The sequence below is a fragment of the Oryctolagus cuniculus genome, chromosome 15 (assembly GCF_051225735.1).
Source record: "Oryctolagus cuniculus isolate XC-2025 breed Fujian yellow rabbit chromosome 15, ASM5122573v1, whole genome shotgun sequence".
NCBI classification, from domain to species: domain Eukaryota; kingdom Metazoa; phylum Chordata; class Mammalia; order Lagomorpha; family Leporidae; genus Oryctolagus; species Oryctolagus cuniculus.
The window spans coordinates 87,715,793-87,730,252 of NC_142881.1; the positions used below are offsets into that span (position 1 = coordinate 87,715,793).

The 14,460-nt window shown below is 45.8% G+C and overlaps 2 protein-coding genes across 2 annotated transcripts; both read left to right on the top strand.

Moving 5' to 3' along the window:
• The first annotated feature begins 1,861 nt into the window (after positions 1-1,861).
• LOC100343747 (olfactory receptor 13A1-like) lies at positions 1,862-2,848 on the top strand. The gene has a single exon (XM_002718333.4). It carries the CDS (start codon positions 1,862-1,864, stop codon positions 2,846-2,848), a length of 987 nt encoding a protein of 328 aa, XP_002718379.4.
• Positions 2,849-9,414: 6,566 nt separating this feature from the next.
• LOC100344000 (olfactory receptor 6C74-like) lies at positions 9,415-11,590 on the top strand. Its single transcript, XM_008269876.5, has one exon. It carries the CDS (start codon positions 10,643-10,645, stop codon positions 11,588-11,590), a length of 948 nt encoding a protein of 315 aa, XP_008268098.4. The 5' UTR covers positions 9,415-10,642.
• Positions 11,591-14,460: the final 2,870 nt, after the last annotated feature.

Here is a 14,460-nt window from a genome sequence, read left to right on the forward strand (position 1 = left end):
GTTTCCTCATGTTGTGTAAATCTTTCAATGTGTTAGTGGTAAATCCGTTTCTTGAGGTTTGACAAAGATAGAATTTTTGTTTAGAAATGGACACCTTGGTTAGCTCTTTTTTTGAATAAGGAGTTGAAAAGATGGAGAAAGCAAGTGTGATCCCATGCTGATTTTTATCTCAAATAGTGCAGAAGGTGCATTGTCTTCAGAAGAGAAACCTTTCTGCTTTTCCACACTAGACTGTTCTTTAACATCATTGCAGTGCAGTTGGGTGCTAGGCATAGGGCTGGGTGCTAGCAAGGGGTGTGCTGAGATAAACAGGGCATACACAGCAACCTTAGAAGGGACAGCTGGGTAGCCTGATCACAACGTGATGTGCGATGGGTTCCAGGACAGATGAGTAGAGAACACAGATGGACACAAAGAAGTAGGAGTCCTTTCCGTGCCCAGGGGAAGGATGTGCAGAGACAAGGTTGGCTGATGGTGGATCTGGTCCTTGGGAAGGGCATTCCTGGCTGAGGGGGTTGCAAGAACAGAACCAGGAAATCCTGGTGTGACCTTGGTGCATTGGCCATGCTGGGAGTGCTGGGCAAACCTGGAGTTCTTGGTTTGAGGGTTGAGATGCATGGGGAGAGAGCCTGGAGAGGTGGGGCTCCTGGCAGCTGTGGCTGAGTGCATTGCTTTGGGCAGCATGTGGAGGTTGGAGGTCATGGAAGAACTGTTAGAGTTCCTGATTGTTCTGTCTTGGAAGCAATGGGATGAAAATTGACCACAAGCTATCCACACTGTTCAAACTCTGGTCTATCACTCACCAGCTGTTTTTTCTACTAGTACATGCACAAGCCTCCTTCTTTGTTTTAAACCAAAAATGAGATAGGATTGTGCATATTACATTTAATTTTTTTCATTCTCTGTTATTGGATTTATTTTTTAAAGATCTATTTAGTTTTATTTGCAAGGCAGAGTGGCAGAGAGAGGGAGTGACGGAGAGAAAGCAGAGGGAGAGAGTTATCTTATGTTTTCTGGTTCACTACTGGAAATGTCCATAACAGCCAGGGCTGGACCACACCAAAGCCAGGAGCCAGCAACTCCATTGGGGTCTCCCATGTAGGTGGCAGAAACTGAAGCAGGTGGGTCATCAAGTGCATTAGCAGGAAGCTGGATCAGAGTGTAGGAGTCAGCACTGTAACTGGCGCTCTGATATGAGATGCAGGCGTCCTAAGAGGCAGTTTCACCTGCTGAGCCACAACACAACCTCTAGTTCTATCTTAAGAAAAGCATCAGTAAAACACTCCCAGAGTACCAGTATGACAAGTACTCAGCATTATATTATATTAGTAAACTGACTTTTAAGGGTATAGGTTGATTTTAAAATTTCACTATTATATGCAATTTTGTGACCCTGAGACTGGGATGAATTAATAAATTCCTCAAAAAAAAGGTAGAGAACATGAGAAAATGCATGATTACCAGTAGCACTGCTCTGACACTGTGTTTTGAATTACTTCCTCAGGATACATGGCAGAAGGGAGAGGGCTGGTTCCAGTGGAACAGGCACCCTTGCTAATGGTAGTCACTGCCATGCTTATCTAACCTCGCCAAGTCACGGATGGTGAAGAGTGGATCTCACTGTGTTTCTTTGACTGGGGTTCAGTGATGCTTCACGAATTTATTCGGCCATCTGCATTTACTTTTCATGACCTGAATGCTCCTGACCCTTGCCTACTGTAAACTGGTGTGTCTGTCTTAATTACTACATCCTAGTGCACCTGCGTAATGTTGCCCAGGCCATGGTGTCAGGTATGGACGCAACAAGCTAGCAGCCTTCCTTGGGACACCTCTCCTCCCTCTCTCTCTAGCCCCGAATGACATGAAGCTGTGTGTGGAGATTCACCTGACAGACACAGAACCCCCTCCCAGCCTGCAGACTATGAGCAATGAGACGCTGGTGACCGAGTTTATCCTGCAGGGTTTCTCAGAGTACCCCGAATACTGGGTGCTCTTATTCAGCTGTTTCCTCTCTCTCTACACTGTGGCGCTCACAGGCAATGTCCTGATCATCTTGGCCATCACCTTCAACCCTGGCCTCCACACTCCCATGTACTTTTTCCTGTTCAACTTGGCCACCATGGACGTGATCTGCACTTCCTCCATCATGCCCAAGGCACTGGCGGATCTGTTGTCAGAGAGGAGCTCCATCTCCTACGGGGGCTGCATGGCTCAGCTCTACTTCCTCACGTGGTCTGCGTCCTCAGAGCTGCTCCTCCTCACGGTCATGGCCTATGACAGGTACGCAGCCATCTGCCACCCCCTGCATTACAACACCATGATGAGCAAGACGTGCTGTGGTGTACTGGCCACGGGTGTGTGGGTGCTCTGCGCCTTCAACACGGCCATCCACACAGGACTGATGTTGCGATTGAGTTTCTGTGGCCCCAATGTCATCACCCATTTCTTCTGCGAGGTCCCTCCCCTGCTACGTCTCTCCTGTAGCTCCACCTATGTGAACAGCGTCATGATTGTCCTGGCTGACGCCTTTTATGGCATGTTGAACTTCCTGATGACTGTCATGTCCTATGGCTCCATCATCGCCAGCATCCTGAAGATGCGGACCTCGGAGGGGAAGAAGAAAGCTTTCTCCACCTGCTCTTCCCACCTCACTGTGGTGTGCATGTATTACACCGCTGTCTTCTACGCCTACATAAGCCCTGTCTCCAGCTACAGTGCGGAGAAGAGCAAGGTGGCTGGTGTGCTGTATACCATGCTGAGTCCTACCCTCAACCCCCTCATCTATTCTCTGAGAAACAATGAAGTTAAAACAGCTCTCAGGAAGCTTTTCCCATTCTTCAGAAACTAAGTTTTGCTTTTAGAAGGCGTTTTCCTTGGAAATTATCATTTCATTGGGTATTGACCTTCCTGTGAGGGGTTCTGATGGGCAAATTTATGGGCTGGAGGGTGAATAAAACCTGTCTTTTCCACCCCAGTAGAATGCCTGCATGGATAAGCTCAGAATTCTGGGGTCCTGGGGCTGGCTGATGTGAGGCCTGGGACTGGGAGACGGCCCCCAGACCTCTGAGAAGTGGGGCCCCATAGTCAGACCCCAAGGTGATGCTAGTGCCAAACAGATAGAGAAGCAACGTGTTCCTTGTGTTCTAGACACACAGTCATGTGCAAACGTATGCACAACGTTCAGGGTGTAAATCCTGAAAGGACGCCTAGAATTTAGGTGTGTGGGCTACAAAGATTGAGTGAGGCAGGATGTTTGGACTGGAGGACTGCTGGTGGAAATGTTCTTTTTTTTCAATTTTATTTGACAGACAGAGTTAGGCAGAGAGAGAGAGAGAGAGAGAGAGAGAGAGAGAGAGAGAGACAGGGAGAAAGGTCTTCCTTCCGTTGGTTCATCCCCCAAATGGCCGCCATAGCTGGAGCTATGCTGATCCAAAGCCAGGAGCCAGGTGCTTCCTCCCAGTCTCCCATGCAGGTATAGGGGTCCAAGCACTTGGGCCATTCTCCACTGCCTTCCCAGGCCAAAGCAGAGAGCTGAACTGGAAGAGGAGCAGCCGGGACAGAATCCAGCATCCCAACCGGGGCTAGAACACCCATATGGGATGCCTGCGCTGCAGGAGGAGGATCAACCAAGTGAGCCATGGCACCGGGCCCTAGAGGAAATGTTTTAAGGAGACTATTCTTCCCTAAGGAACCTTCTATGGCTACCATCTTAACTCAGTTGGTTTCTCTTGACCCTGTTGGACTTTACCACGTTGCTTTGACTGTAGAAACTCCACCTTTCATTACCTGATGAGAGATGCCCGTGTCTTCTCACCCTTCCTTGAATTTGCTCTCAGACCACGAGGATCTGATCTACTGCATTGGTCTGGAGTGGGGACCACTGCTATGATTTGGCTATAAGAAGTCACACAGCACTGAAAGAAGGCAATGCTAGCCTTCCATTGTTTCTGAATAACACTGGGTAGACAAATCCTCCATCTCGCATGAAAACAAGTCTTGAGCCTGTGTTCTACACCATTGGGAAATTGTATTGGGAAGTCCATTCTCTTTATCCTGACCCATTAGGAATGGTAGGAGCAAGATGTGAATGTTAGACTGCATCATTTGACAGAATAAAAACACGAATTGTGTGCTATTGTAGTTGAAGGTTGAATTTGATATTTGAGTTGGATGTGTTGGCTCTGATTCTTCTTCATTCAGCATTCTCATTATCATCCATCAGAAGCACATTGATTTTGGGTATGAACTTCAAGAATTTGTTGAATTGTGGCTGACAGTGGTTTGGGAACATAGATGTTACAGGGCAGTTACAATGTCTTTTAATTGCAGTGGAAGTGGAAGATGGCCCAGGTCCTTGGTCCCTGTACCCACATGGGAGACCAGGAGGAAGCACCTGGCTCCTGGCTTCGGATTGGTGCAACGCGCTGGCCTTGGTGGCCACTTGGGGGGGGTAAACCAATGGAAAAAGGAAGATCTTTCTTTCTGTCTCTCTCTCACTGTCTAACTCTGCCTGTCAAAAAAATTAGAAGAAAAAAAAAAAGAAGCTCAGGGAAGAAGTGTGTGTGGAAAGAGCCCTGAACTGGGAGGGAGGGAGGAGATCGGGGTTCAAATCCAGACTCTCTCAGTAGCATTCGGCTCACTTGAGCCCTAGTTTTCTTCTAAGTACGAGGACAATATGTCCACCTTGAGATGCTGCCAACCCAGAGTGAGGGAATCTAAGAAAAGGAAGCTGAGAGCTGAGTTTAGGATGCTATTCTTGGCGAGTGACCCCTGGGGACCAGGATGGCCATGTCACAGTCCCTGCCCAGGGCTGGCTCTCAGAGAGTGGCTAGATTGAGTAAAAGAGGTTGAATTGTATGGGACCACCCAGGTGGGGCTTTGGACAGCTGTGGACTTGGCTCTAAAAATTACCCAGTGGGGAGAGGCCATTGGAGTAAGTAAATGAGAAGCCACTGAGGTGGTCTCTGATGCAGAAGGGGGGTGCTGCTTAGCTCAGGAATCTCCAGACTGAGACACGACACCATCCTCACCCAGGAACCTCACCTAGGGACTCCCTGGCAGAGGTGGGAGGCTCACCTTTCTGTAGTCCTGAATGCTGTCCCAACTCACCAGAGCCATCTGTTTTCTTGTTCTCCAAACTCAGACAGGTCCCCTTTGCTCTTCAAGTCACTCCTCCCTCTAGTGGCTGTCTCGGGCTCTGCCCCTTTTGTCCCTCTGAGTCCTGTGGGTGCCAGCAGCTTGTCTTTCTCCCTGTGTGCTGGCACACATTCCTCACTGCTGGACTGCTGTCTCCTTCGGTGTTTGCCTTCTCCGGCATAAACCCCTCCAGCTGACCTGATAATGAAGACTTTGTTCTTGTGGTGGATTTTGCAGGAACAGGCACTGACTGGCACCCTCTGCTGGGCACTCGGAGCAGCTGTTGCTTCCCGGTTATGTTCTCTCTCAACATTAATCCTGTGATTTAGTCCTGGACCTACCCTTGACCCCCAGGCACTCTGCCGGTTGCACGTTCTGGGCTGGCTGACCATGACGTCACAGGGTCAAGTCTTTAAGAGCCAGGAATGATAGAACTTTTTTTCCCCATGTTACCCATTCCTCTGCTTTCTGTCTTTGATGCCTACAAACCAAGGAAAGCACATCTTCCTTTAACTCCCCAATCATAAGCCCTTGCTCCTTTGGTCTTCCTGACTCAAGCGACCTCCTGTAAATGGTGGGTTGGTTTGTCATCATTGCAACTACACTATCATGGTTGTGGCTGGTGGGGACAGGATCCGGGTCTTCTCCATGGAGGCTTCTTCACCAACTGAGGCCTGAACTACAAAGCTGTCCATCTGACACTATAGGTCGTGTCCTTCTGATATGAAATCTATAGGGGCAGGAGGCCTGAGCCACCTTCTCAGAAGTAGACTTCTTCTGGAATAGTCCGGCAGGTTTAGTTGTTTATTCCAGAGAAAGGGCAGCTCCGTAAGCCTGGGGAAGTGTAGACTCTATTGCACAGAGTAGATTGTGATTTTATTTTATATTTTGAATGGATCTAAGGAGACCTTTTCTCTTGGAAAGGGGGGTGGAGGGCTTACTTCCATCAAAGGTGAGCAAGAAGACATTTGACAAGGCAGGGCTAGGCCTTGGTCTTCCTCCAGCAGCTGGGTGAGTTCATGGCCATTCTCGTGAGAGGGCTCCACCCTACAGGCCAGGAACACAGCTGCATCATGGCATCTCAGCTGCCCAACCAGGGAGAGTCCCTGGCATTCTCTACAAATCCCTGGGATGAAGAAGCAGCCTGGGCTCTTGAAGAAACGGCCTCCTGCTGGTGGCTCTATGCCACATTCAAGAACAAGTGGAGACAGCCCCTTGTGTTATCCTTTTCTGGGGCTGAGAAGACCTTATGCCTTTGGCAGACTAAATGCCCGTACACCTGGGTCTGAACCCACTGGTGGTTTGGTGCTGAGGTGCTCTGCCTTGATGTGCTCCCGTGTGCTGCCCCTTACCCTGCAATGCTTGCACTCAGTCTATGAGAGCCTAATCCGACCATGAAGCCCATCAGAATCCTTCATTTTGCTGCCTTAGAATCAGCAGATGTGGTTATCCAGCACTGCACATGAGTGCTTTCTTACGATGGAACTGTCCCCTATGTTTGTCTGAAGCTCAGCCTCCTGGGGATGTCTCCAAGACCCCAAGGAAGCAGCTCCTACACTGAGCAGTGTCTTCATTTTTATTCCAAGTGCTTGCCCCCACAGAGATGAGAATGCAAAGTAGAGGCATAAATAAGACACACAAATGAGAGAAGGATTTGTTTAAAAGTGAGGGAGTGAATATACATTCATGTGTGAGTGTGGGAAACCCCTTGGAGAGATACCTACAATGAGCTGGTCAGAAAGCTGCCTATGGGGAGGCAGGAGAAGGACCAACTAGCCATAATGTTCAGCAAGTATGAAGTAGAAAAGCCACTCTTCCACAGGAGTATAGACAAGGGCTATACACAATAGCTAAATCATATGATGTCAGTTTCATTCTTATACATTTCAGAGAAAACATATGATGTTTCTCTATTGGGGACTGGTTTATTTCACCAAGCAAAATGATCTCTACTTTCCATTTTTGTTGCAAAAGAAATTCTATCTTATGCTTGTGTGGTATTCCAGTTTGTATACACAGGCCACATTTTCTTCATCCAATCATCAGTTGATGCACATCTGGGTTGATTCTATATCTTAGCTATTCTGAATTGAGCTGCTATAAATGTGGGGGTACAGCTAACTCTTTCATACACTGATTTCATTTCGTTTGGGTAAATTTCCAGGAGTGAGATGGCTGGGTCATAGGGTAGATCTGTTTTCAGAGTTATGAAGAATGAAGCTGGAAATTAACAACAGTAGAACCTCTAGAAAATATATGAACACATGGAGACTGAACAACATGCTCTTCTTGACTTCATAGAAGAAATCAAAAGAGAAATTTAAAAATTCCTCGAAACAAATGAAGATGACAACACAACGTATCAAAACTTAAGGGATACAGCAAAAGTAGTGTGAAGAGGATAGTTAAAGCAATAGGTGCCATTTTCGGGAAAAAGGCAAATAAATGATTTAACAATGCATCTCAAGGGCCTAGAAGAACAGGGAATAAATCAAACCTAAGATTGGTAGGAGAGAAGATTTTCTCTACTCTTTAAAATTTATTTGAATCACATATGTATTACTCATTGTAGCATTTAAAATGGCTGCTTTAATTCCTTTGTTGTATCATTCAAATATCTTGCTGTTGATATCAGTTGGTTGCCTTTTTAAATTCAAATTCAGGGGCCATGTCTGTGACTCTCAAATAAAATCTTTAAAAAATTCAACTTGAGTGTTTTTTTTTAGTCTGTTATAACAAGTGATTTCCAATAAACCTGGGAATTTTGGGCATTATTTTTTTTTAATTTATTTATTTGAAAGTCAGAGTTACACAGAGAGAGAAGGAGAGGCAGAGAAAGAGAGAAAGAGGTTTTCCGTCTGATGGTTCACTGCCCAGTTGGCCGCAATGGCCGGAGCTGTGCCGATCCAAAACCAGGAGCCATGAGCTTCTTCCAGGTCTCCCACTTGGGTGCAGGGGCCCTAGGACCTGGGCCATTGTCCACTGCCTTCCCAGGCCACAGCAGAGACCTGGATTGGAAATGGAACAGCCAGGACTTGAACCAGTGCCCATATGAGATGCTGGCACTGCAGGCAGCAGATTTACCCTCTATGCCACAGCACCGGCCCCGGGCATTATGTTTTGAGACTCCTGGCTTTTATTTAGACCTTGGGTTTTATCTGACTTTGCACTGTGGCAGAGTTAGGGAGTGCTCCGGTTCATAGGAGAAGGCCCACCACATTCCCTACTTGCCCTATAAGCCCCATGTTAGTAACATAATGTGATTTGTGATTTTATAAACCCTACTATATTGATAAGTACTCTACTCTAAACAATTTTCACCGGAGACACATCAGATATCCGAGTCCATATTATTACACTTGCAAACGTAATGAAAGAGTAACTCTGATGATGATTGTGTAATAATTTTCTATTTCAAATAGTCCCCAGTTAGCAGCCACCAGGGATCCTAGAGGGAAATTGGTCTCTGGATGGCTTTGTTCCGTCTTCTCCTAAAGATGTCTCTGCCTACTGGTCCTGGTGGCTCCTAGCCAGTGTCAAGGGACAATCTAGTGCCAAAGCTATGAGGGGACAATTCCATATAAATCTCATTTCTGCTCTTGATGGTATGGGTATCCTGCCTAGTCTGATGGGGAGAAGGGTGGCAAGCCTAGTGCCCTGGAACACATTTTAAGACCCAGGAGCTATACACAAGGGCCAGATTATGTAAAGAACTATTTCTCATTTCCCCAACAAACAATGTTTTTTTAAAAAAATTTTGTTAGAGCTATCTGGTTCAGGAGTAGGAGCCGCTTGAGGGGCCTGCCAGGAGGCTAAGAAAGCCTTGTGGGAGCGTGAGTGAAGTCACACCCAAGTTCCAGAACACTGGGAAGGGATGTGCTGGGGTCTCACCAGGGAAGCTTGCCAGGGAGATATCTCTCAGTCTCCCCGAGTTGGGATAGTTCCAGGTTTGTTGAAGATGCATGAGGAGCAGACATGATGCACAGGTCCAACTTTTGTCCGGAACAAATTAGGGACATCGCAGGTGCAAGTGTTTCTTTTCGTACCTTTCCAGCTGCCTATCCCCGCATCCTGACTTTTCAGAAGAGTGAAGAGTTGCAGATAGAGTGTTGGTGACTTGGAGCTGCATGTGGGTGAGTGTGTGGCCTTAGTTTGGGTCACCTCATCATTCTTTTTTTTTTTTTTTTTTTTTGGTAAACTGAAACAGAGTGTGTTCCTCTTCAAGTAGGTCTCACATGGTAACTGGATTAGGGGTGTTGGCTTTGACTTAATCAGAGAGTTAATTCAGAGCTCCAGGACAAATACTAGCTGACCTAATGGGAAAAAGTGTCACCCAAAGAAATCTGTTTACCTAAAAGGCAAAATAAAAATCTATTCTACATATGTAGACAGTAGGTCTGAGAAAGAGTCAGAATGAATTGTTGTAGTAAGGTCATACTATGGCTCTTTCTGTCTCCTGGTAGGCAGTCCTTGGGCCTGTGGACCAGGAAGGTCAGAAGCTAAAGATTCCCCCGGATGACCACTTAGCAGCGGATGAAGGGAAAACACACCACTCTTACTACTGACGACAGCCTAGGGCCAAAAGGGGCTGGGCTGAGTCTCCACCATTCCAGTCAGTGCTGTCGTGAGGCTTCTAATAGAACTCACTTCAAGGAGCTGCAGTGCAGGTCAGTTTTTCACCAACGATATTGTGTCCCCAAATTCGGAAATGAATCCCAAGACATGACGAAGGAATTTTGGGTGGGATTACAGAATTCCATGACCAGAAGTTCTTGTTTGGAAGTCAGTTTTCCTTTTGTAATAGACCTTGTAGCTGCACAATGTGAGTGCCTTCTTAGTGGTATTACACGGCACGATCAGATACAGGGCTAAGAGAAAGATGGCTTTTCTGATTGGCAATAGACTGAATAGGAAATGACTAATGCTCTTAAAATGGCATTATTCTTTATGAAGACTGGTAGTTCCAATTTTATTTATCTAAGAATTTCAGGCTACTCTCATTGTAGTCATAGATAAAATCACTGACTTTCATTTAGAAGTGGGCAAAAGCTACATATAACACAGAATGCTTTAAAATAACGTGTGATGAGCATCATTTGCCTAGTGCTCATGGTGCTTGGTACTGGCATTCCTGGATTCCAGTTTGAGTTCCAGCTTAACTCTCAGTTTCAGCCATGTGCTAATGCTGACCCTTGGAGGCAGTGGGTGCTGGCTCGAGTAGTCGGGTCCCAGACACCCACTAGGGTGACCTGGATAAAGCTTGTAGCTCCTGGCTTCAGCCTGGGTCAGCACCAGATGTGTTGCACATTTGGGGAATCAGTCAGCAGACTGGCGACCTCTCTTTCTCTCTCCCTTACAGAGGGATAAATAAATAAATAGTCGTTAAATAAAAAATAAGTAGCACCACTTAAAAAAGCCAATTGCCTATGATATTTTATGTTAAATGAAATGAGTTCTCTTTCTTCAGTCATACACTGCAAGAAGCTCAGACAGAGTTGATGAAGCAATGGAAGGCCTGGTGATGTGGGATCCGGGGAACAGGACAGCAGTGCAGGAGTTCATCCTGGAGGGCTTCCCTGCTCTCCAGCACCTGGGGAAAATACTGTTCCTGGTGCACCTGCTGGCGTACCTGGCCTCCATCATGGGAAACACGCTCATCATCACCATCACCTGGGCTGACCATCGCCTCCACACACCCATGTACTTCTTCCTCAGCACTTTCTCCTTTGTGGAATGCTGCTTCATAACCACGGTGATTCCTAAACTGCTGGCCATCTTCCTGTCAGGGAGGCAAGCCATTTCCTTTGCTGCCTGCTTCACGCAAGCTTTTGTCTTTCTTTCTCTGGGGTCAACTGTTTTCTTCCTTATGGCAGTGCTGTCTCTGGATCGGTACCTGGCCATTTGCAGACCTCTGCGTTACTCCAGCATCATGAGCCCCAGGGTGTGCTCCCTCCTAGTCACTGCCTGCTTCACTTTGGGATTCCTCTTCATGGTGGTCCCAGTTGTCCATCTTTCCCAGTTGTCCTTCTGTGGCCCCAATGTCATCCCCCACTTCTTCTGTGATTTTGGGCCCTTGGCTAAGCTCTCCTGTTCTGATACCAGGTCTGTTGAAATGCTGTTCTTCAATATTGCTTTTTTGATTCTTTTTACATCCCTCCTTGTAACCATCATTGCATACAGCAACATCGTGGTCACCATCGTGAGGCTCCCGTCAGCCAGGGAGCGGCAGAAAGCTTTCTCCACCTGCTCGTCTCACCTCATCGTCCTCTCTCTCATGTACGGCAGCTGTCTTTTCATCTATGTGAAGCCAAAGCAGACGAGCAGGGTGGACTTCAACAGACAGGCTGCTCTGGTGAACACGGTGCTGACCCCAGTGCTGAACCCTGTCATCTACACCCTGCGCAACCAGCAGGTGCACCAAGCTCTCAGGGGTGCCCTGTGCAGGAGGAAGTAGAACCACAGCTCCTCAGTGGAGGGTGCAGCTTCTCACTGTCTGTATAGAATCTCCCTTCAATGTGCATAATCTTCTAAACATGTTTAAATTTATAAATATGTTAGTTTATTCAGGTTTTCATTTTTATTTTAATAATAGAATCATTGCTCTATTTTTCCATTCTGAAAGCTTGAATAATCTTCCTTGCATTGAGATAAAATATCTTCCTTTATTTTCATTACATTTGAATTAATAAGACTTAAAATTTTAAGGAAGAGTATCTAATACATAAATGTTTTTGATGCATTTGCAATGTCAATGATGGGCTGCTGTGGTTTCATGTATCCTCTTGAATATTTGTAAGGAACTAATTTAAATATTTCATATATTTTAAGAATATCAAATTGATTCAAAGCATGGACAAACATGGTTATCATACTGTATTTTAAAAAACACAGACACATCTTTTTTTAATTGTTTCCAGCTCTTTCTCTTGTGAGTAGCTCTGCTGTGAATATTTGTGGATTTGTCTTTGTATGAGTTGTTATTTCCATTATTTTGGGTATAAACTTGCATAGGAATAAGTGGAGGAGAGGAGATGGGGTGAAAATGCTTTAATGTATATGGAACTTCCTACAGGAGTGATGAAAATATTTTGGAATTAGATGGAAATGGTGATTACATAACCTCTAAATGTACACATATCAATGAATTGTACAAGTAAAATGATTAATTTTATATGTACATATACTTGAATAATAACACAAACATTCCAAAATTTGTATGTTCTGCTGAACTTTTTCTCGTGAATACCAAGATCATTCCTGATCAAGATGGCGGAGTAGAAAAAAAAAATTGGTCCTTGCCTTTCCCAAGTTTCCTTTCTAAAAAGTAGACAGGGATCAAAAACCAATATTGCCCAAGGACCCTGGAAGAATGTGCAGCAACACAGAGGGAATGGAGAATCTCCACCCGGAAGGACCTCTGGTAAGACTGCCTGTCAGAGGTGCCACGAGATGGCCGAGAACACAGAGAGAAGATTGAGGGTGTAAGTAGCAGTCACCTGGCAGGAACCACTGGGGCGCTGCCCTGCACAAGACACTGGCATCCTACGCATGGAGGAAACCAACAGTCATTCCTGATGGGAGATCCAGAGCAGGAAGTGTTGCCACGGACAATGCCCATCAAGAAGCAGTCACCGCTGTATCACTCCAACCTGCATATGTCCCTGACCCTGAGTCTTTGATTCTCCACTAATGCTCACACTTATATTCCAATTCTGTGGCTAAACAGCATCGTGCCACACCAATACGTGGGAGCCATGGTCATAGAGAGATACTTCACATCATGGCCCCAAATCCTAGACTCCCTACGTGTTCCCACACTTCAGAGTGCAGCTCAGCTGACACTGACAGCTAGTACCTTCACTGGTCCTGACTCCAAACTTGCACCCATACCTCAAACACCAAAGCCTCCACCATGGAGGGTAGGATTTCCCTGGGCTCTGGATCCAAGGTTTGTCTGTTTGTTTGTCTGAGCTGCTGGCTCAGATGCAAAGAGATTTGGATGACCCTGCCTCCTGAGCCACTGTAGCTCTGCACACTCTCGAGGTCGCATCCCTCCTCCCTGGCTGCTTCACAGGATGCTCTATCAACTCAGACCACTGCTAAATTGAAAGTGTGAGTACGTGTGCCCTAGGCATCGGAACCATTATGTCCTTGAACCTCAGAGAGAGATGTGGTTTCTTCAGCTGTGCCCATGTTACATACCTCAGCCCTGTGGCTCCTCTAAGAGTGCCACTCATCAGACACCAGTGCCATTGCTGAGTGAGGTCTGCAAAGCAGAAACACTGCCAGGACCCTTGCAGGCAGTGGGACTCCAGACCTCACAACTCTCAAAGGCACTCAGGACAGGCGCAGTGTTGGTCCCTGAAGACCCATGCATTTTTGCTCAACACTGACATGAACTCATAGAGCTGCTTAGCAACTGGGTGCTGCGCCCTGACCAGTGCCAGCCCTGCTGCACTACACCCTGAGTGGGGCTTTCCCCTGTATCTTAGCAGATTTTTCCACCATGACCAGTATGTAGGACAGGAAGAGGCACCTGCTCCTCCGAATGTATCAACGTCCCTGTAAGGCACAAAGGGAGGAGAAACTTCACCACCCAAAGAATATAATTTCCCAGCTGGTGACCCCAAAGAGAGGGACGTTTACAAACTAGCTGTTATTGAATTCAAAATAATTGATTAATATGCTCTGGGAATTTAAACGAAATACAGAGAATCATTTACTGATATCAGGAAAACATAAGATTATCCCAAAAGTAAATTTAACCAGAGAAATTGAAATCATAAAACATATAGAAATACTGTCATTGAAAAGCACTATAAGTAAAATGAAAAACTGCAGCAGAGAATATCAACAGTGGAATAGATCACAGTAAAGAAAATGTATGAACTGGGAAAACAGTTCATTTGAAAACAGGCAATCAGAGGAGAAAAAGAAAAAAAATCCCAATAGGAATGAAGAACAGCTGATGTGCAATTTTACAGCATTAGTAAATGTATTATACATGTTAGTGACATGTATTATACATGTTAGTAACATGTATTATACATGTTAAAGAACATTTATACATGGTAAAGAAAAATATGAGAAAGGGAAAGGGACAGAAATATTATTTAAAAAGGTATAAGGTATAAGTGAAAACTCCTCAAATCTGTGATTTGAAGACATACTAGACGGCAGTTATAATCAAAACGGCCTGATACTGGCACAAAAATAGACATGTAGACCAACGCAACAGAATAGAAATCTCAGAAACCAATGTATGCATCTACAACCTTTGACAAAGGAGCTAAAACCAATCCCCAAAGAGACAGTCTCTTCAAC